Source organism: Mastacembelus armatus, chromosome 17 (genome assembly GCF_900324485.2).
Source record: "Mastacembelus armatus chromosome 17, fMasArm1.2, whole genome shotgun sequence".
NCBI classification, from domain to species: domain Eukaryota; kingdom Metazoa; phylum Chordata; class Actinopteri; order Synbranchiformes; family Mastacembelidae; genus Mastacembelus; species Mastacembelus armatus.
The window spans coordinates 21,912,432-21,936,796 of NC_046649.1; the positions used below are offsets into that span (position 1 = coordinate 21,912,432).

Below are 24,365 nucleotides of genomic sequence, written 5' to 3' on the forward strand. Positions count from 1 at the left end.
CTTGTGGTGCAAGGAGGTAATGAACACAGGTTATCCCTGAGTGGATTTATAAAACATTCATCTGGCAGATTTTTGCACAACCTGAAGTCGTATCAAGTCTCAAGAAGCACACACAGCATTAAATTAGTCGATGAAAAGGGCCTGTGGGGCGTCTCTACTTCACTGTTACTGTGCTTATTTTGTAAAGTGCTTGAAAGAACACGTGCATGTGATCCTTCAGTGGAATTATTTGTCCACTGTGGAGAAGTAAAGAGATTCATGATATTGGTGATTCAGTACCATTTGTCCAGGCCAGTTCTTATTTGGGATTTGTGAGATCTGTGTCAGCATCCCTCCTCAAATGTCAGATTTTAGAGACAATGCAGACAGAACGCCTCGTCTGGCAGAAGGAGAAGGGGGTGTGTGAAACCACCACAACAGACGAGCTGATGTGTGCCACACAGAAATAGACAAACCCTGCTTCCTGCATGTGCAGTTCCCACAGACCACAGCTGGGTTGGCTGAGTCACTGTGGTGCTGCTCAGTGTGTGTGGGAAGTACAAGTGAGAATGAAAAAACAAAACAAAAACAAAAAAAAAGCAGGAGCAAAGAGAATGAACGACAATTTCATCTCCTCCGCTTCAGGCTGATTTTGTTTAGTTAATTAGTTAATTATTCAAATTATGCAGAAGTTGCCTGTTCATTTCTATTATCAAGATGTAGGTGAAAATGACTTGGATGAGCTCCGTGTGCCCTTTGGTCAGTGTCAGCTGTGCTGGCAAGTGAATCCTCCTCAAACAGGAAACGACGTCTTGATAAATGTGGAAAATAATTCAGAGTCAATTTAAACTGTTCCCTTTCAAATTATCCTGAAACTGAAACTCCTGAAATTGAAAAGTAATGATCCATAAACAGTGTTTTGTCTTTTCATTCCCAGGGTACAGGACTGGGTTCGAGGCTCAAGTCTGAGTTCCTGAGGTCTGAGTGTTTCTGTATCTGGCAGCTCCCACAGGTCAAAGTTTAAATGTGAAGAAGAGAGACACTGAAATCTGAGTCTGGAAAATAAAACACACATACAGGTTTTAGCCCCAAACCATGATGTGCATCTCGGTTCCAACAACTTGCGGACAGTGAATCAGGTTCATGTATGAGGCCTTTGTGTGTGAAACCCCAGATACAGAGAAGACAACATTTGTTTTTAATCCTCAAAGAAAGAACAAAAGAAGAAGTGCATTACAAACTATAATGAAAAATGGAAACAAGAAAAACCTTCTCTTCAGTTTGGCAGCTCCAGGTTAAAAATATTAAATGACTGGTTGAGGCCGACGTGTATTTTTTCAGGTGATTTTGCGACGGTTGAGAAAAGTAATGGTTTCCTTGATGAAAGTTTGTTATTACTGGACGTCAGGTCAGATTCAGACTCAGACTCAGCACCCGCAATGACTTTTCAGAAATGGCAGCTGGTTTAATTTACTCTGCATGTATGAGCTCACCTCAACCCTCAGCACCAGACTCTGACCAATAAAATAAACTAACCCGCCCCCCCACTGGGCCAGACAGCTCAGCTGTGTGTTCAGCCTGCACTATCACGATGTGTGTTTGTCTTTGTGGTCTCAGCCTGCTGTCCTGCTGGTGTTCAGGCTGGAGTTGGCAGAGATGTTGCTAAAGAGGCCAGTTCCAAAACAAAAGAGGTTCCCACTTTCCGAGATGGACTTAGTCCGAGCTCAGGGGACATTATGCGGACTGTTAGTGCCCTCCTCTGACCAGAACGCAGACTGAAACTGCAACAGATTCACTTTAAAATGTGGTGTTTCTGTTAATATCAGTGATCTCTAGGAACACTTGCCATATATACACACTGGCCTGAGACTGAAAGCACCATGCACTGACACAATATGACCACAAGAGGGTGGAAGAAGTCTTTTTAATTGATTCTTCAACCTCCTGATGGTTCAAGCTTTTATAAGGAATATCTCAGTGCCACAAAACTACACAGACTGATGCACCACAGATGGTATGAAGTGAAACAGCAAATCAAAATTATTACCCTGTCAAGAACACCGTGCATCAGCCAAGTGCTAAGACTTCTGAATAAAACACTGTTTAGTAAAATATGCATTGAGTCAAGAAATTCAGAGACGTGAAAGTAGGAGGGGGGAGTGACGGAGAGAAGAGGACAGATAAATGAGGGAAGGAAGGGGAGCACTAATTTCATTAGTACTGACACACACACACACACACACACACACACACACACACACACACACACACACACACACACACACACACACACACACACACACACACACACACACACACACACACACACACACACACACACACACACACACACACACACACACCTATTGTGAGCTGCTGATACTGGTGTTGACTCCTTAAACACTGTCTTTGTCTCCTGACACTTCTCTGATCATATTTAAGATAAAAAGACCTCAAAGCCAACAAGATCCATCACCTCGGCTTTACATCCTTTCAGGATATCTGTGTTTGCAGATGTAGCTGAAACAATAGCTTTTAGGAGATATCTTTCGTTTTAGCCAGCTGTTCTTTTTTTTCCTCTGGAGACTGGATTAAAAAAATGTGTTTTCTTGAATCACAAGACATGTGATGTCCAAACTGCACTGGAGAAATCCTTATTCTCACAGCTATGTGTGAAGAAAACTGGTGGCAATTAGCATCAAAGGGTGAGCAACAGCAAGTAGCTCTTTCTTACAACAGCACTCAAATCTGCTTTTTAGGAGAAGCAAACAGCCACACATGCTGGTAAACTGTTAAGTGCCGGCTGCCCCAGTGTCTAATGGGTCCGTTGGGTGAAATGAGGAGCTTCGCTTCAATTCCTAAACGCTCTAAAGTCCGTGAGGAAAAAGCTGACAGGTGAATTTCAGATGTCTGTCCCACCCTGGCAGCATTGGTGCCATACACAACCATTACCAGTCGCTCAGCACAAAACATCCCCCTGTTATTTTAGCTCTGTCCATTTTTAGTGGTCGTGCTGAAAGCTCCTGGTGCCAGTATTGAATGAGCTTATACTGGTGCAGGATACTGGTTCCAAACTGAGCTTAACTGAGGTGTTGCTGTGTATTTTTCCTGGGTGCCAAGCTGACAGCTGAAACATGGATGAAAGGTGAAATGTAAGAACTGTATTGATTTTCACGTGTATTTCACATATTAGCAGATTGTTACAAACTGAGATCTTCTAGCTGCTGTGGATTCTGATGTTTTACTAGTTTGCTTTGGAAATTCAGCTTGCTTGGACAAAGTGGTTAGACAATAAAAAAAAAAATGTTGTCACATGACTTTATTCCTCATTGTCCATGTAAGGTGTTGTCGAGCTCAGAGGTGTTATGGCTTCTCAGGTTGCTGAGCACGGACCGAAGCGGAGACAAAGTGGGAGGAAGGGAAACACTTCACTCTGATACCACACAAGGAGACAACTGCCTGTGATGGTTATCTCACTGCTAACCTGTGTGTTCACGGGCACCGGGGATTAATGCAGGCTGGACAAAGCAGCTGCAACTGAGCAACAGGATCCACAACACAAAAAACCAAACCCACAAAGACGCACAGGGCAAAGTAAATGTTTCACATGTAGACTGTAGATGCATTAAACTCTCACACACACACACACACACACACACACACACACAGTTTACTAATCCTGACTCAGAGCTTGTGTGGTGGTTTTACTCAAGGTGAAATGCTGAGATCACTGAAGTGTGAGTAATCCGTCATTCACAAAGGTCTGTGTACTAATTAAAGGAAAAACAAAACAGAGACAGTGTTTAATTGGTAGTCTACCGATCAATTAAGTCACTGGTACTATACCCTTCCTTTAGTCATGCACAGCAGGTCAGCTAAACTGGGGGCATATGTTGTCACTTGGTCTCACATTGCAGCAGCTGGTGTGTTTTCTGTGCCAGCTGAGGCTGGACAGAGCTGAATGTCTCTGGCTCTGTCTGTAAATGTAAATTACAAATTGTGCAATTCAGTGACCTGAAAGTGACCTTTCAAAAAATGTATTTCTACCTTCACTACCCACCTGATTATTGTATTATTTTCTGCTAATTTCTTTAAAAACTCAAGTAAATAAGTTGGTTTTAATTCTGTCTTTTGTCTATTTTCCCCTAATTTTGACCAAATGATACAGAGAACCTATAAAATGAAACAATATCACATCACATATATCTAAGTTTGATGAATGCCCTCGTGTATGCACAGTGTGACTACTATGCTTTGCTTAAATTTCCTCTAGCAGCAGTGCAGCCATCGCAGCAATCAACACAAACAACAAGGGACACTGTCACATGTCCTTTTTACCCATGAGCCTCCAGGAGCCTGAGGGGAAGCTCCCATAAGGCCCCGCATTCATCCACAGGGTGAGTGGTGCCACTGTTTTACGACACACAGGAGGTGGGCTGTTCAAATGACCGGTCACGGCAGCAGGAACACAACTCAGCGGCTCAAACATCGAAACAACTTCTACAACATGAATTTACACGTTTTTCTGTGCGACTATTTCATAACAAGCCAGATGTTTTTAGAGAAAGGGCTGGACCGCGTGAGATTATTCACCTCCGTGCAATTCAATACCATTAACTTTAGCTATGATGATCAAGATGTAAGACCTTCGACTGTTTAAATGGCCCTCACACACAAGCCTTCGCAGCTTGGTGCCAGAATATTATTGCTGCAATGCCCCCAAAGAATTGATTTTTCAGTGCTTCAGCACATGCAAATCCTTGTTTTTGTATTTTGTCTTGTTCTGCCTGAGTATGGACATAAATATTCATTCTACGCCTGGTTCCTGTTAAGAGCAGCGGTAAAGAGATCTATCTTACTGTTACTGTTTCCATGCTCTCACTATTATTAACACTCCACATTTTAATTTTGCAAAATGTTAGACTGCCGACGCCAGAGGCAAGTGAGGCTATTTGGTATCATATGAACAAAAAATGACTGCTGGTTGCTGGTTCAAGCTTCTTAAATATGATGAACTGCTCATCTCTGTTTTTATCATTTGAGTTTGGGACATTTTACTATATAAAATATTTAAAAACACCTCGGGATGTAGGGAATTGTAACATTTTCTGATATTCTTTACAAACAACGTGGACACTGAAAATAATCATTTGTCGTGGTCTTCGTTGAGACACGGCGTCTGCTTTCCCTTACAGACGCACACATACTGTATACACAAGCACACAAACATGCATTCACAGCATTTCTAATGTCTGAGTCCCTCTTCTGTCTGCCTCTCAGAGAGAAGTTTCTGTGTGACCCCAGCTGAGTCTGGTATAAAGTTGTCATCTTGTTCTCATTAGGAGGCTGGAGAAGGGGGAAGGAGAAGGAGGATGAGGTGGGGGAGCAGGGCTAGTCTGGAATAAATGAGGTCATCGCTAACACTCGCTCAGGAAGCTCTTTGAGATGTGGAGGAGGAGCTGGCCGGGGCGTGGTTTGGTGAAAGACAGACGCCCCTCCATGTGTGTCACAGTGAAAGATTTTAAAAATGAAATTATTCAGTTTACTCCCCTGGACTGTCTTAGAGGTTTTTCCAGCTACCGTCTGACTAAGGAGTGTGCAGGAAGTGATGCCCCAGCTGTCTGAAGAAAGGGGTAAAAAAGCATGAGCAACAATAGAATCAGGACACAGAATGGAGTGACAACCACAGCCAGAACTCATCATTCATTTGGCAGCTGCTGGCTGGCACAAAAACCACAGTTGTTGAGGTATTCAGGGGAAGTTTCAGTCCCTAACTCCAGAATGTGAGAAGCTTGTTTTGGATTTTGTTTTTACCACCACATATGTTTTTCCTGACCTCCCATCCATCCGAACAATGTTGTATTTGGAGGAGCTCCACGGAGGAACTGGGCCAGAACAATATTCTATCTATGGTATCTGCCTCCCTAGATGGCTTCAAGAAGAGGTTACAGCCATGTTTCCTTCTTCAGTTTCATTTGTTACAAAAGGTAAAAACACAGTGATTCATAAAGTAGATCTGCTGACAAGCCCAGAGCACAGGTTCTGTAAAACAAATGTACATACAGGTCATTTTTGCTTAATGTACCTCACATCCTTCTCCAACACACAAAAAATCCACATTATTCTCCTCTACAATACTGTTCTCCAATCAAGAAGAGGTCTGTATTCAGCCTCAGTCAGCATCTGCAGTAACGCTCAGTGGGTACAGTTTCACAGCATCGCTGCATGTCTGTGTGTGCACTCACACAATCAATACCAGCAACAGACACAACAAACAAGACAAACGGAGACATGGGATCAATATGTGTAAAGACGTCAGCGTTTTTATGTGTGTCAGCTAAAACGGGCTCAGGACTGTAAATAAGGAAGATGGAGGTCACTTTTAGTTTGTGCTGTACCTCATCTAACACCCAGTGCATGCTGGGAGAAGCTCCAGCCCACCTGGGTCCTTATCATATTATCATTTTACAGCAGCCTCCATATCTGAAATGTGAATATTCTTTGTCGCAGCAGCTTATACTGTACAAAACTAAATATTGATGATACAATTTAGAACAATACAATTTGGCTTTAGTCACTTTAAGAAGAATGAGGGAGGAGCTGATACGCAGTAACGTGGTTGTTTTACTCACGTCATCGTTACTCTCGTCAAAAATACTATTAAAATACATTTTAAACCAATTTCCCAAACACCCCTTATAGATCCTCAAAGTACAAGCCTCTTATTTCATGTTATTCTGTACCAGAGACCAAATCGCACACACACACGCACACACGCACACACGCACACACGCACACGCTGTAAAGAGTTGTCTGTTGCTATTCTGTTGTGACAGAACAGACAGAAGGCTGAAGGAGTCATTTTAAGAAGCTCCTCTGGATTTATTTAACCTCATGGCCCCTGCTGTCTGTCTGCTGGTCTCCGTCACAGTGAGATGCGTCTACGTTGAGCTCAGACCAGTATATCGCCTGGATTGAGAGCAAACACACATGCAAAGATGACACTGAGAAACGCACAGCTCAGAGTAACGCATACCCTTTCAAAATATGATCGGCTACAGCACAAGGTACAAGCAAACACACGCACACGCACACGCACACACACGCACACACACGCACGCACACACGCGCGCACACACACGCACGCACACACACGCACGCACACACAAGCACGCACGCACACACACACACACGCACACACACACACACACAAAGCTATAAATTCAGTCTGACCATCCCACAGCCAGACACCACGCTGACCGGGGTCAGACTTGTCGGTGAGGGAATAGCAGTGGGTGCAGCTGTGCAGCTCACCCTGTCACACACACACAGGAATGTGAGTTGGCACAGCCCAGGTCCAATCATTCAGGGTACTGACATCGCCACAGGAGTATGGTAGGGACCAGCTAGACACCGGACACCCGGAGTAAGTATGTGCGTATGTGTGTGAGTGTGTTTAAAAATGTGCGTCTGTGTGTGTAGGCACGTATCAATGTGTATATTCTGGCAAGTATCTGTTTGCATGCTCTGCCAACGAATAAGTGAATGTGTGAGTGTATGTGTGCAAGACAGGAGCTAATACTAATCTAAAGCCCAGGGGGAAACGGTCTTGGATCTGTTTCTGAGTTTTATTGCTACAAACATGTAGAAGCTAAATTTAATGGCTTAATGGACTGCATCTAAAATATATTGTGCACAGGGGTAAATTTATCACAAGAGCAATGCACCACAGAGACAAACACACAGAAATAATGCAGATGTGGCTTTGAAACGCAGAGAGATCACTTAGTCTGAGAGCAGAAAAAAAGGGGGGAAGGAAGCGTGACAAAAGGATGGAAAGATGGCATCTGGAAAAACAAGAGCAAGCCACCGCTTTTCCTGGCATGGATGATACATGTATCAGCACAAAAACACTCACCCTTCAACACTCTGCTCCTCTTTAACAGGCACCCAAATAGCCTCACACACACACACACACAGAGATGTGCTAAAAACATACAATATATACTTGTATTTCTAAGACCAGCACTACATGCGTTTCATTCCAGTGCAGGCTAATAAAAGTGTCCGTGTGTGGTGGGCTGGTCGGTCCATCCAGCCTTTAAAAAGCTCCTGAGGAACGGCACAGATGAGTCGCAGCTGCCAAGAGATCACCAGTCATGTTTGGTGGGACACACGGAGTCAATCGCTCCTTCCACTTTCTCTCTTTTCTCAGGCCAAGTAAACACTAATGTGACATAATATAAAATCATATCTTATCCTGTCTGATGTGGACCTCCAGCCACATGAATCGCTGGTTCCCACCTCTAAGAATAGAGTGGATGCATTAACAAACCAGAGATCTTATGTTGTGAGTGGGTGGCGTGAAGTCGCTTGGTAAAACTGGAGGAAAGGATAAATGACTTATTTTAGGTAGGACAAAGCAATTTCCACCTATAACTGTAATACTGTGATTTGCAGTATTTAACAAAACTGACCACACAAAAAACATAATTTTGAATGAAAGATTCAATCCTCCAGGGCATTTTCAGATTCTGTTTGTTCTATGTTCTGTCTCATTCAGGTATTTTAGTGATATTCCATGGAGGTGTCCTCAATTTTGTTGGATAACGGTACCTTTTATATTTGATATTTTAAAGGTTGATATTTTGAAACACACACACACACACACACACACACACACACACACACACACACACACAAAAGCTGTGACAGAGAAAGGTCAATCAGACAGAGGTCACTCATCTGTCACATGCAGCAGTCACTTTGTCATTTATCTTCCCTTTTTGTTCCTCCTCTTTTCTCAGCACACATGCACAAAAACACACACCACACACTGGCCAGCAACATCTTACATCCATCACATTGATCCAATTGATATTGTCGGACACAATAATAGAAAAGCCCGACTTAATTGAATTTACCTACGACAGCAGCTGTGCTTAGCATCACTAAAACACATCAGTAGGTACCTCAGTGAGGTCAGAGGTCAGGCACACACACAGACATTTATTCATCACACACACACGCGCACACACACACCAATTGGCCAACTGAGCATCAGATCAGCGGTGGAGGCATTTCTGCTGAGTGCATCTGTCATTTTATCCATTTGTTTGGTTTCTCTGATTTCACAAGGATTAAGACCAACACAAGTGCAAAGAGCAAGGCATCATTTCACAGCAGCATGTTCACAGACAGACGGCATTTAAATCTGCACATGTGCAGCTGTCACCTGTCAAGCCTCCGATATCCATCTGACAGATAATACTTTTATTTTTTTTAAAAATAAACAAATAAATAGAGCACCAGTGGTAGATAACACACTCCAATCAAACACAATCCCACAGACTTCCACAAAGTCTTTATGACATACCCGGATAACGAAGGAGATGAGCTCTCAATCAGAACATAGAGCAGAAATAGTCATGACTGGTATGAACGAATATGAGGCCAACATAAAGCTGCATCGACTGATTCAGGCTTGCGTAGCTTATGTGGGTAAAGGACTGGAGGGTGAAGTAGAGCTAATGTTTTGAGAACTGACTAAAACATATCTCTATGTAGAAGACGTCACAATACCGAACTACGTCTAAATATGTGGCAGGTGCATCAGGACAGGACATCACAAAACGTTTGCCAATTTCAGGCTGTTTTTCCTTTAAGAGTTACAACAAAACACTGACGCATCAATAACCAGTTTATATAAAAGCTCCTCCCATCAGACCTTAATTTGATAATTGGGCTTGAATGTGCAAAATAATGTATGTGCAGCGTTTGACACAGGAATGCTGTTTTCGTTTTTATATGAGTCTCAGACAAACATGTCTGAGCAGCAGGAGACGTGAAAATGAAACATGATGTGAAACTTTAAACTTACTCTGAGGAAGGAATATGTAGATAAGCCACATATTATTATGCAAGTCAAGGTATTTTTCTGTTTTACAGCATGTCGGGAGGAGACTTTTAATCAACACTTATCAAATAACAGTTTAAACTATTTAAAGACATCACCTTGAGCGTGAAGAAAATAAAAAAAAATTAAAATGGCAAATTTTAAAGCTCTATGGACAAACAGCATGTCAGATATATTTTAAATTGGTTTCATTTCAGTGCTGGTCAAACACAGACCTTCAAACTGTTCAAAGAAACAAAACATCCGCTGATCCCGGAGGCTTTGGTGTCATAACAGTGAGAGGGTTGTATGTTTGTGTCAACGAGGCTGAACGGTCGTCATGTATGAAATGTAGAAACATGCCTGTAGAAACAAAGGGTATGGAACGAAAGAGGGCTGGGGAGAGACGACAGCTCGAGAGGATACACACCTACACACATTCACTAACATCCATGCACATACTCTAACCTGGAGGCCTGTAAACAAAGCTGACATAGTTGTGAAAGGGAGTGTTCACCACCAACAGCGTACAAATTCCTTGAGGTCAACACTTTAATATAACGAAGGTCTAACATTTTTAAACACTTCAACTAGAAATTCCTAAGTTAGAAGTAAGTTATGATTTAATTATTCACATAATTCACATTAGGGCTCTGGAAATCCTGCAAAAAAAACAAAAACAAAAAACGTTCCTATCATTTCAGAAATGTGTGATCACTGTGAAAAAAAAACAAACAAAAAAAAAAAAAAACCTACATGACATTTCTCCCTGATGAAAATACGTTACAGTATTTCTTCCATTTTCATTGGATCAACTCCCAGAGATAAGATCTGATTTTATTTTCTATCAACAGACAAACACTCAAATTAACTGCATAGTATTTGGACTGTATAATTACTGTAAATAAATGAGAGTGCAGCTTATATGACTGGAATGGCATCTGAGTACTACTGTTTCACAAAAACACCACACCCAGGTTGTGCAGCATGTCTCTCTCTCGCTCTCCCTCCATTACAGCTGATTTTCTCTTTTTATATAAGGAAAAGAGCATGATGATGGTTACGATTCCACTTTTACTTCAACCATACATTATATTCATTACTGATAAAAGACAATTCAAGAATATCTATTATTTTCCTGATCCTAAAGTGATGTTTTCAATTGTCTCATTTTGTTTGACCACAACTGAATCTCTGATGACTGATTCATTAACTGAAGCAAAGTGATGGTGTAAAACGTGAACCTGTGACCTCCTGGCTGTCTGTCAGGATCCGAACTCTACACCTGAAAACTGCACCAAGTCAAGCCGTGAGGAAACAAGACTGTCAGACCTTTGACACTGACAATTACCAAAGTAATTCAAATCAACCTCACATCCGATCAGAAACAGTTTTACGCTCTTTCAACAAAACCTACTGAAATGTGACTTTCCAGGGAGCAAAGTCAGTGTAAATAAATCAGCGTGACTCAGACTGAGCCACTTTTTGTTTAGATTAGCAGTAAAGATACGTCTCTTAATTTAAACACACAGATGCATTCACAGATCAAAGATGGTAAACAGGGCTATTAATGAAAGTGAAGGAACAGATAAGGGCTGCTGTGCTTCACAAAAAAATTCTCTTATCTGGTTGGTCAGGAAGTTCATTGCCTCTGTCTTGGAAAACAAGACAGAGGCAATGAATGAGTCTTTCCACACAGATTTCAGTAGATCGCACTCATATTTTAAACATGTGGCCCTCACGAGGAGCTTTGCACAAGCTTTGAAATAACAGCACGAAAGTGAAGAACCACCAAAGCAGCTGATTTGTCACCATCATTACGTCACTATTCACGTCTGCTCTTCCAAGCATCACTCACCCTGTCTTTGTCATCAGCCACGTCGCAGAGCACATCGTCCAGGTCCAGGATGCCGCCGTCACCGTGCTCCAACCTGTGAACCTGCAGCCAGTAACTTGCATCCTGGTGAACAGGGGGAGGAGACAGAAAAAAAAAAAAAAACACAAAACACATTAGGATTTGAAAACTGCAATTATTTTAATGTACAGTGTGAGCAACATCAAAAAACTTATAGGTGAAATGTGTTGTAACACATGAACTTTGTAAGATCTCAACACAAGAACTAATTAAAGGGTTGCAGAACTATTTCACAAGTAGCACAGAAGCAAAACACGTACAAATAAAAAGCTTAAATCCAAAACACGTCTGCCTGTAAAACCCTGAAACAGCCACTTAAGCATGACATTCATTTTGTCAAGCAGGACATTCACAATCATCAGGGCCTGAGGGGAATCCCAGCCACAGCCACTAAATAATGCAGAACAACTTCTCACGAAATGTTGTCACACTAAAGCCACCAGCAACAGTCACACTAGGTTAGTGGAGGTGGAGAGAAAAAAGAAGACATGGGAGAGGAAGGATGGAATCAGAGCCAGAAAAAATACTCAATTATCAAAAATGTGCCCAATAAGACACAGTATGGGAAGAAAGGATATAGCATCCCTTTCATCACAGTAATTATGATGGTAAATGTGAACTACAGCTGCTAGATAATAGTGAAAATTCACCTAAGTCTCTGTACTTGTAAAAACATGCAACAAAAATAAAACATGACTGTAGACAAAGCCAGAATGAGTACAGTGAATCCCGCTGCAGGTACACAGCTGTACGTTGTGTGTGTTTAAGACTCTGTGTGTGTGTGTGTGTGTGTGTGTGTGTGTGTAGGAACTTCACGTTTAATAAAGTTACGAGTCAAGACGCGACTGTGTGGGTTCAACTCTGAACACACTGAAGCCCTGAGGGTCGCAGCCTCATTACCCACGCATACCGCTCCAGTCCAATGCAGCACATGCAGTTCCTGGCAAAGGGCCCTGCACAGAATAACACTATAGGTAAAAGGCTTCCCTAGGAGAAAGAGGTGGAGAAAGACGTGCAGAATAAAAAAAATTTAAAAAAATGAAAGAAAGAAAAGCCGATGTAGGTTTTAAGCTTCTGTGTCCTGGCTGAAGTAACAAAGGAAAACCCATAAGTACAGTGCAACAAATACTTCTGAACAATAAAGGGGAGAAGTTGTATAAGCGCATAAATCCTGCATCTTAGTAGTTTAAGCCATAGAGCTAAAGAGAAAATGAGTTGAGGAAAGAGTGAAAGGATGAAACAGCAAAAGGATATTTTCTCTGTTGCATCCTGTCAGCTACACACACACACACAGTGTCAGACTGCTGTGACAGATGTCATGGTTTGTGTCGGCACGTTTCCCTCTGTGCAGAGACCCTGTGGATTCCAGCTGATGGAGCTCGCCATAAAAATCTCCATTTACACACAAACAACACAGACGACTGTGCCGCTTCAACAGGACAGATTCTTTTAAAGCATCGAGGTGAGTGTTTCTCAAATAAAACTTTAAATTATAAAATGTTTCGTCTCAACAAAATTAAAGCTACGCTGTAAAACTCTTATCTGACACAGAAATGCAGGAGGTAGCCAGTGTTCACTGGATCTGCATCTGTCAACAAAGCAATGCAAACACGCTGCTGTAGGTTTCTGTGTGTGTTAAGTGCTTGTTTTCAAGTTGCTGCTGCCTTTAATCCACATCAGCCAAAAACACTTTTTAAGTTTTGTTTCTAATTAAATGGGACTTTTGTCCTAAAACGTCAACAACAACAAGATTTTACACTGATCATTCAACAACAAGCTTTTATAACAGACTCTCCCATAAAGGTTCATATAAAGAGTATTTACAGCACTTTGTCATATACAGTGTGTGTCATATGTCACTTCATGCACACAAACAACAACATGTCAGGTGGATACCGATGGCTTTTATTAAGGCTCTGCTAGAGTTCTTATGATAGTGTTTGTATGTGTATCCCTTGAGGTTGCCTATATCAGGTTCCTGTAGTATTTATCCGTTGGGGCTGGGAAGGGCAGGCCACATGAAAGAGTGTGTAAACGGTTGTGTGTGTTAGTGTGTCAATCTTTGGGGCCAAATTCATCTGGTAAAAATAGCTCACAGAAAATCTCATGGTGCCAAGCTCAAGAGAGCAGACCCAGACGCACAGTAAACAAGATTATAGCATGTCAGAGACCGAAAACAACACACACGGCACTGTGATGTGGGAAACTCCACTTAAAGTGGGCCCACGCCACCCTTCAGACTCATACACTTCACTCTGTCCTCCGTCACTGAAAACATAAATACCTAAACTTCACAACCACTCTCTCATTCTGCCCTCAGGGGCTAATTGTGACACCCATGATGCTAATCTGACAGACCCAAACCTAAAGCACTGCAGAAAGACTACGGACATGTCTGGAGTCAGATCAAAGAAGGCACTGCCGACCGTAGCCCTCATCAGAGTCACAGATCTGGAGTCAGGCCAAGGCAAAACCACTGGCTGCGGTGAAAGACCCTAAGACACAGCCAAGCAGCCGTGCACTGCTCAGTGATCTGTAATACCACCATAAAAAGAAATGTCCATGAAGAAATCAACATCCACAATTAAGAATACACCCTCACACGCCCTCGTGTTACTGTAACACTGAATTTTGTGCTAGTGCTAAAGCAAAAAGCATGAAACTCTGTCTGATCATACATTCAGTATCAGAAACTATTCTATATACAGACAGATTAAGAATATTATGCAGGCGACTGGATAATCTTGAGATCCTGAAGTAAACATTATAATTTAAACTCATATTAGTTTGTACTTACAAATGCCAGACTCCTTTAAATGTGAGTAGCTAAGTCGAGGTCTAGAAAATGTCAAGATAATATAAATATGCTGACAATACTCTCATGTGCATGGTTTGATTGGATGATTTATTAAATACAAAAAACATCTCTGAAACTGTGCACACTCAGTTTGGTTCAGGCTATAAAGAGGGATGTAGTGAGCACCCATCAGTGCACCGCTTTTCTTTTACAAACCAAACAAGAGACGGGCAAAGAAGAAGGAATCGGCAATAATTAATTCTTGTGCCGAATGTGAGTCCAGACCCACTGTCCACTCACTGTGTGGCACCACAACCTGTCCAGTGGTTTTCAGTCTCTGTTGGATGCACATGACCTGTTTCTCAAACCACAGTGTGATGAGAAACAATGTGAGAAAACAGATGCATCGGTATTTAAAATACATCTCATGACTGAAGCAAAACAGATCAGAGTTTACATTAACCTTCTTTTTACCTTTGTGACAATTACAGTGACATTCACCTACAGGAGGAGTTCATTACCCCATTTTCTCAGATTCCTCCCTCATATGAGACTTCCCTTTAGGTCAAAGTTCAGAAACAAAAAAAAATAAAGTGATGCATGTCACATAAACCTGGTGCAGGTCCAGCTCACATCCTCAGGCTGGATGACAGCACAGGCCAGCTCTGCAGAACAGCCAGCAGCAGTCCAGAACTCAGCAAGCCTTTTCAAATCAAAGCACACTCCGTTTCCAGCCCAGTCAACACAGACCTGTTGTGGTGACAGTGATTCAAAACAACTCTGACACATTGACGTAGACAATCACATGTACAGCAGGAAGCTGTACACAACAAAATGTCTCTGGAAGACCTGGACTCAGAATTCCAGTCAGATGACAGTGACTATGAAACTGACAGGAGCCTGAGTGACGGCACTGAAGAGGTGAATAACCAGGAACTCGTCCACCTGCACGACGAACTCACGTGCTTTAACCACATCTACATCAACAACGCGATAATAGACATGCAGGTAGGGCAGCTAAGGATTGATTCAAATAAGTCATCTATACAGTTTCCTTTCAACTGATCAATTATTAATGGGTGTTCGTATATGTCATACAAATAATAAATTAAACCGTGTTTAACAGTGTGAGGTCGAGGCTGTATCAAGCCCAAGATCAGAGTTGGCTTTCATCCACGACTGTCTCGGTGTTTTTGAAGACGTGTTCTCCATACCGTCTCATGTTGTGCTGCCTGGGGATGGGTCAGACTCTGACACTGAGGACTCTGCTCTGAGCTGCATTCAGGAACTTGTCCAGCTGTATGAGGAAGCGATGTGCAGCTCATCATCCAGTTCGTCCTCTGCCTCAGATGATACAGTGTGACAGGTGACGAGTGTGGACAGTTTATAGGATGAAGGTGCAAGGGGGCAGCTGGAAAACTGCGAGTAGCTACGCAATAAACAACTGAATCCTGCATTTGCTCACTTGGCAGCTCCTGGTAAATAAAGCACTGAGATAAAATGCTAAGTAGCTGAGTGTTAAGGGGCTTTTCTCAGTCTGAACACATCTTTACTGTGTTCTGTTGTCAAGTTAGCTCTAATTACATAAACTGTGACCCCCCCCCTTCTTTGTGCCGTGAACAAATAGAGCAATGTTCCGCCAGATTCAGCCTGGTGATACAATGAAGCGTAGAAGCCTGTAGGGTTTGTATCTGTTTATTGATTTATTTGAATTAATGTGGTTTTGATTCGATGTTGAACTTGAGAAACACCTGAAATCGTCCTGGTTGTTAATTTATTATTCTGTCCTCTATATCTAATCTATTCAAGTCTGCTTCTATTATGCAGGTATTTTAGGCTCATCTCTCTCTCTCTCTCTCTCCCCCCTTTCACTTTTTCCATTTTCAGTCTCTCTCACCGTGCTCAGGCTCCATCATTTCACTCTTCCTCTCCCTCTTTGTTCTTATGAAACTTTAACAGAGCTCTGTCCTGCACTTGACACAAATTAGTGTCTGTTTCATATTTGATACCACCGCAGTGAATCCTCCATCTATCTATCCAGCTCACTGTGGCCCTGCAGTGCTGCACTGACGCAGGTTTCCAGCAGATCAAAACATTATTATTTTTTTTTTGTTCAGTTTTTCTTGCAAGTTTTGTGTGACACCATTTTGTACTCTCCAGAGTGCTTCCCATCATCACAAATATGTTATGCTGCTGCCTGCTCTCCTCCTCCCTCTGCTTGGTAAGAATGAAGCAGTGGAGCACAGAGGATCTGAAAGAATAATTAAGTGCTTGTAGATTTAGGATTAGGAGTAAGGGGGGGTTCTTTTACAATCTCAGCAGATGGAAGAAGTCGCTTTAAGGCAATGAGATGGTGGAAGCTGCTGAAGTTAAGACATTGCAAGACACATATCTTATGGCAGGTTAAAGAGGAACACAACCTAATACAATCTGTGCTAACACTGCTTTATCCCCACAGCAGGAAACAATAATCAACAGTGGGTTAAAGAACTACAATAGGCTTATTGTCACTTAATGGCAAGTGTGTGATATCTGGCATTATCTTCACTTTAACCACAAATTGGCAGAGGTTTATATTCCACAAAGGAAGGAACTATAAAATAACTACTGAGTCAAACACTGAAGTTTATCTTAAAAAAGCTTAAAATTGGATATTTACTGTATGTAAGTACAGATGCTGCAGTAAAACTTTATAATAAAAAAAAAAAAAAATACTTTGCATGATTTTCAGCACAAGACTTCCCTCGACAGCTGGAAACACACCCACTGTCTTTGTATCGCTCAGTGGCTGCAATGGGCGACTTAGGTGTGTGGGGAAAAAAAAAGAAGCTCGTTTCTGAATCAAACCCCCTGCAAACATAAAGAATAACTTCTACTTGTTTCCTCAAAGGTGAATGTCTTTAAAAGAAGTGATAACTTTAATCCTTTGGACAATGTGTCAATGTTCCTGTGATCACTTTATCACTTTTTCCCCCAAACAGAGTTTTTGATTTTTTCAAGAATATTACCGTCTGTCTTTATCTATCACACAAGCACCTCTCAGCTCTGCTCATCGAGCTCGACAAATCCCCCTTTCGGTCTCACCTGATGATCAAATGTGTGCACAGACATGGCAGGTCTGCACACTACATGTGATCTGCACTGCAGGGTCAAAGAAGGGTGGGGAAGAAACAAAAGACCTTTCACTGAGGCACAATGACACCAATGCTGTGTGATGTGTGTGTGGATTTCAGTACAAAGACAAATGTGTCAGTGTGCAGTGGTGACAAGGAACTACAACCCCTCCGCCTAATATGTGTGTGTGTGTGTGTGTGTGTGTGTTTGTGGTTTCAGTTTCTTATTTTGAGACAAAAGCATTCACAATCCATATTCCTATGATATTACTCACATGACTAAATGTCTCATTTGACTAGGACTCGTGTTTCAAGGCATCAAACTTTGATATATTTACCAACATTCGTCTCTACACATCCATTCATCTCTTCCAGAAAATATCATAACAAACTAGAATTTAAATCTTCAGCTATAATGCGAATACGTTGCAAACATGAATTTACATGTGTGTGTGTCTCAGCTAAGTAAGTGTGAAGTCAAATTCGAGGGCCTGGACCGCTGCCAGACCTGCTGCTTCCCATTTACTCTCAGTAGACTTAACAACTGCCCTGACCTGCCGTGCTGTGCTGCGTCTGCAGGGGTGGGCAAGGGGCATTATCTCTAGTTGGTTAGGAAACAGGGGAGAGGGTTCTATCAAGGTGAACACAAAACCAGAGCCAGGGACTAGAGAGGAGGCTGCGTCCAAGTGTCGAAGTCGACCAAGTGCTGTGCTATTTCTTCTTTCTCTCTGTGTCCATGTTTCTCTCTTCACATCACTGTCTCCCTGTGACAACTTCATCATCACCAGATCTGAGTTTTTACTAGAACACATATATACATTTTAACAAGATTTCATGTCTTCACATGTGGTAAAGTTCATGTTTGAGTTCATACTTAAGTTCAAACTTTAGTGTGGTCTTCCAGTGCTGACAGCTCAGCTCAGAAAATACTTCCATTGCTAACAAAGTGAAAGGAATTGCCAATTCCACTTCCTGTGCAATCAAACCCGACACGGCACAAAAGGAAGAAAGGATGGAGAAAGGGAGAGGACTATACCCTGCAGCACCTCTAGTTAGCTAATTAAATAAACTGGGGGATTATGCTGCAAACGGTTCTTTCAAAACCAGTTTTGACACAGTAAATTTGAATTATAAACTAAACAATGACATTTTAGAAGTCCAGAACCATTCATATATCTATACTTGTAAGGGGTTCACAAATCCTCAGCTATATCTTTGCTTATTCTATCTGCTCTTCTTAATTTGCATTTATTACACACAACTGTTCCACAACTGGAATAATTACAACCACTCCACCGAGGTCACTGCTTAAGTCCCTGCCTCTCTATCACTCAATCTCCCCATAGTTTACCATCGTCTCCTTCCAATCAGCCACACAGCTCCACCAGTCCTGCAAGCCAGAGGAACAGAGACAGAGGCAGAAAGAAAACCGAGACAGAAACCAGAGCAAAAAACAGGCAAAAGCAAGGACCTCAGTGGCACTGAGCCACACAGAGAACAAAGCTGCCATTCAGAGAAAGCCTCATATCTGATCAAAACATCCAACCACTTGACAGTTTAACGTACTACGCTCTAAAAACAGACAAAATTACACTGCCTGCGAGCAGACAAAACTAAAAGGCAGGGACGATTAATCCGCAGGTTTTAAATGCAACATACAAAAGGGTCTTTATTGAGGTTTTAGCATGAGAGCATCACAGATTGCATGTGGGAGCAGAGTGCTCCTCAACATATGAATTACTTATTTGATGTGCAGATTCAGACAAAAAGGCAAAATGCAAAACAGCGAGAATCTCACACATGGCCTGAGACAAATGCAGGAGATTTTAGCCTGTAGCCTGATTATCACAATGAATAATAAAACAAACACACACACAGCAGGTTCAGTTCTTTAAATTCCACCTCCTGTGCAGTCAAAGCCAACACGGCACAAAAGGAAGAAAGGATGGAGAAAGGGAGAGGATAGAAACTGGGAAGTGCGGAAGAAAACATGCAACAACAGGAGGATTAAAAATCGAACAGGACGAGTCTGGAGCCAAAACTGCAGGTTCATCAATTTTACACTTTTTTTTTTCCCTCCTGTGAACCACAAATACCTTCGTTCTTCTTCCAAGTGACTCTATAAACTACATCCTGTCACAGTTTGGGGTGGGCTCAGTGGTATTTTATGAAATATTAACCCAATCTGGAATCTGCTTGTTGAACCTAAATTCTTTTGAATCCCTTACCGAGTTTGTTAGTTTACATTTACTGTTCTCTTTCGCTCAGTACGTGGCAGTGTGGTGGTTAGGGCTGCTGCCTCGCACCAAGAAGGTTCACAGTTCCAACATGTGGAGTTTGCATGTTCACCCTGTGCAGAAAGCAGAGTGGAGTGTCTTCCAGCTCATCACCGCTATGACCTTCACAGAGGTTGCACATTAACTGGCTAATGCTAAAAACCTATGGAACCAGAGAGGATGCTGGGAGCATGTTTTCCCACCAAACAGCTGTGAGAAAAAGATAAGAGGACAGAGAGCTGAGAGATAATAAATCTGCATTTTTAACCAGTAACTCATTAATATTTCTTTTTGTGTGCTTTGACACCTTTTTTCTTTATTTTAATAATCATGCTAATGACGCGTCACTGAACCCAATATTTAAACTACGTAGTAAAGAATAAAACCTGTTCTCCTCAGGTCCTCAGTTTGTCTATAGGGACACACTGTGACACAGTGAAGAAAACAACATGAAACATGGTCTGTGATGATGTGGAGCCGTCAGCCTCTGCTGCAGTGCCACTTTGACAGTTCACACAGCTACTCGTGACAAAGCTTTCTGACACTGCTGCAAATGTTTCAAGTTGAATTCAGACTGGAGGTATGCAAATTTATTTAAGAATGACAGTTGAAAAGAAGCAGTCTGTGTTTATTATTCAAAGTAAGGCACGGTGGCCATTGCCTGTTGCTTAGAAAAGTTCCCATGCTGAAATATTTGTGCGATGTTTGGTACATCCAATGGTTAAAAGGGCTCAGCAACCATGTAATCACATAATGTTCACAAATGACGGCCTTCTGACTACAGCAAACTCATTCCATTAAGCTTACTGGAAGAGAGAGGCCCAAACCGTTTACTTCAAACCACCTCTGAGTCAGTTTCACAGTGTGAAGTGCTCTTTAGCCACAGCTGAAACCCAGACAGGGCCAGTGTTTACGCGGTTTGCACAAGCTCCATGATGCTCATTCTAATCCCACCACGAAAAAGGCTGTATTGCATCAGGACAATAAATAAATATATATATACACATATTGCAAACCACAAATTAAACTGTCTTAAAATAGTCTACATGCTGTGATTGATACACTGCCATATATAATAATCCCTGCCTGTATGGTAATCACGATTAATATATTTCAGTATTTTCAAATAGCATTTGCATAAAACACAGGAAACTGGGAGCATTACAGAGGCTAAACATTTTCAGAAATTCAGAAACAAACTGATTCAAGAGAACAATGTTGTGCTTTCTGACTTCATAATGTTTTCATTACCAATCTTTTTTAATCTTTTACTTCACTTCTTTCTTTGTCATAAAGTAATGGCTGGATTGGGCAGTGTTTAACAGCACTACTAAATAACTTTATGGGGGAAACCCTGTTTTCATTTGCTGTGACCAAAAAAAAAAAATAAAAAATAAAAAATAAATGGAGCAGACCCTCATAATAATAATAAAAGGCATCCTATACAGCAAAATAAGGACCAAACCTCTGCCTGACTTCAGAAAATACCTTATCAAGTTCCCATTTTACAGTGCCAAGGTTCTCCCTGAGTGCCAGAGAAAACTAGAATGTAGAAAATTACTGTCAAGTTCGGTTTGTTTTTAGGGTTACAAACTGGGGAGGTAAACTGAAGACACACGTCAGAGTGGCGTCTATGGTTACAGCAGCTGTCGGCCTGCCAACGATCGCCTCTGGGCCCAACTGCTCCTAATCCTTAAAACAACTTGGAAATCAACTCCGAGTGGGAAAAGTTATCCCAAAACTCTTAAGAAAGCTTTTCAAAAAGAACTGAGCCTGGCAACAGTCCTCAGGTGCAGGAGTTGAGTCTACAGACACCTTAAGGAGGCGGTAAATTAATGCAGCAGAAGAAGAAAAACATTTCATTTGAAAGGAAAGAGATAATCGGTCAGGAAAATGGAAAAGAGCTGGTTGACTAGAGGATCTGATCTACCAGTACAGTTTAGACCACATCCAGACTGTTTAGACCACATCTAGACCGTTATATTACTGTCAGAATTTATAATTTGGGTTTTGTTATTGTCCCAGTACGGCAAGAAAACATGCCATGACAAGAGATGAAAATGGAGGCGAATAAAAAAAAAAAAAAAAAACAAAGAAGAAAAGATAAAGGGTTTTCTCTCCTCACAAGATTACTAACAGACAGCTCAGAGGAAACACTTGTGACAGGATACAGTTGAAATAATAAGTGAACAGGGAAGCAGAGATAAAGTCAGAGAGTGAGTCAGAAGAAACTGGCTCAGCTGCAGGGGAACCAGGCTTCTCATCCATTACTGACCCCGACTGTCACACAAGAATTTTTCAACAGCATCAACTGGACATGTTTGTGATACTCGTTTGCTTCGCCAAAAGAAAAAAGAATCATCATCATGATCATCCCAATATAAGAAATTAGAGGGGGTGTGCTATTAAGACCCCCCAGTCTCTCTCTGCCTTAAGTCCAGCAGTGGTAGAGATGCCCCTAATCATGTTTTTGCCCTGGGGAGTTAGTTTGTTTTTTTAAGTGCACTGCTGTTCTACAGTGGGCCCACATTAAAATTTCATATATTGGCTGATGATGGTCTTGAGTGCATGCTGGTGTTTCCATATCATATCCATAGCTGAAACTGCACACTCTGCATGCAACACTGCAAACAAGCTCTGTGTGCACTAGAAGGTTTAGGCCTGTGTAGAATCATGTGACTGCAGGTATAGGTACGTGTATGTGTGTGTGTGTGTTCTTTTGAGTGTACAGTTGTGTAAATGCACCCTACTTCCTGATAGAGACGTGAAATACACACTGCAAAGCAGTAACCTGTTCTCTTACTTGTGTATCATATTGCCACAGTGACACTGGTCATGGATACTACAGCAACAAGAAACTGACTGGGCTGAACTGCATGGGAAACTGAGTTAATACTTCAGCTGCAGTAGCTGCACTCCATTTGCATTTATATGGCATGTTCTGACACATGTATCAGGTAGTGGATAATGTTTTCAAATAGCATAAATCTTATTATCTGTTTATATTCAGAAGCAATCTTGGCTCAGGTTAAAGGCCCTTCTGAAATAATGTTTTGGCTACAATTAAACACTAATAACCAATGTGAATTACTTTCCTTCAGGCAGAGCAGTAATTTGTCAAGGTTATTGTGGCTCGACCTGCCTACTCAGAAGATTGTGTGATAGGATTTGAAAGCAGGTGTGATACTGTAGAGACTGCAGGTTTACCCTGTGATAAACATGTTAGCTATCAGATTAGGGCTGCAACTAACAATACTTTCATCATTGCTTCTATTAAATGTCTCATAACCCAAGGTGCTGACTTCACATATTGATAATTAACAGGCTGGAATTGAAAGAAAATTTGGTATTGTTACTTAAAGAGATTAGAACCATGCATTTCTAAATTGCTCCACAGGTCTCGCTGACCCCAGGACTACATGTTCGACCAGTAAAGGAAGGCTAAGACCCATAGCCTAAGAAGCAAACATTTAAATCTCCAAAATCTAAAAACAGCAAAGTTCAATTATTAGGGCTGTTCAATTGTGAAAAAAAAAAAATCATAATCACAATTATTTTACATGATTACTTTGGAAATATGTTGCATTTATTGAACAAAACAATGAATTCTCCTTAAAACAAATAATATAAAATATATTCAAATGCATAAATAGCGGTCCCGACACCACCGCATAGCAAATCTTGCACGTTGTTGTTTTTGATCCACGTCCGCTTCTTCAAATCCAAACTGTTCCCAAACAACAGAATTGCTTCTACCAAAGACTTCTGCTGCTCTCTTTCTGCCATCTTCACTCGCGCTGATGTTTAAATGCCACCAGGTACCACATGCGTGACTTGTTTCACTGACAGTATAGGCTGAGAGAGTTCGAGCTTACAGAGGGGCGAAAGTGTGCGTGCGCGTCATTAAGAACGCAGGCCAAAATAACTTGAAAAACAGAATAATCGTTTTTTTCTCGTTTACATAGTTTCTGTGATCATTGAGACCTAAAATTAATTGTGCAGCCCTAACAATTATCAACAAAACAGACAGGACCATATTATCTCCGAGCGCTGAATTTCCATGTGTGATATAATGCTGTAAAAGCAAGAGGAAGACAGCATCAGGCGTTAAGGTGAAACAGAAATAGGAATAGTAGACGGGTGCAGAGAATCTACAGGCAGCTGGCTGGGATCAGATGAACAGTCTATTGAGCCTGAATAAAGCGAATCCTTCAGGCTCCAAACACTGGCAGAGACCATCACAGCCGCTGTATTAAAGGATTCTGTCCAAACTTCACTCACGAGTTCATTTCTACGCCTTCAATAATTTCATGCTCAGGTCTTACACCCTTTTCTGATTTTGTAAATGAAGTGCCTGTAAGACAACATGCAGATAATTCATCTTGGACAA

The 24,365-nt window shown here is 41.6% G+C and overlaps 1 protein-coding gene across 6 annotated transcripts in view; it reads right to left on the reverse strand.

Moving 5' to 3' along the window:
• pard3ab (par-3 family cell polarity regulator alpha, b) overlaps positions 1–24,365 on the reverse strand; it is a 191,031-nt gene that overhangs the window by 148,908 nt on the left and 17,758 nt on the right. For all 6 annotated transcript variants that reach the window (XM_026313169.1, XM_026313171.1, XM_026313168.1 and 3 more), the window contains exon 2: positions 11,733–11,834. In XM_026313169.1, the coding sequence (XP_026168954.1) occupies positions 11,733–11,834 (102 nt within the window). The remainder of the gene's footprint in view (positions 1–11,732; positions 11,835–24,365) is intronic.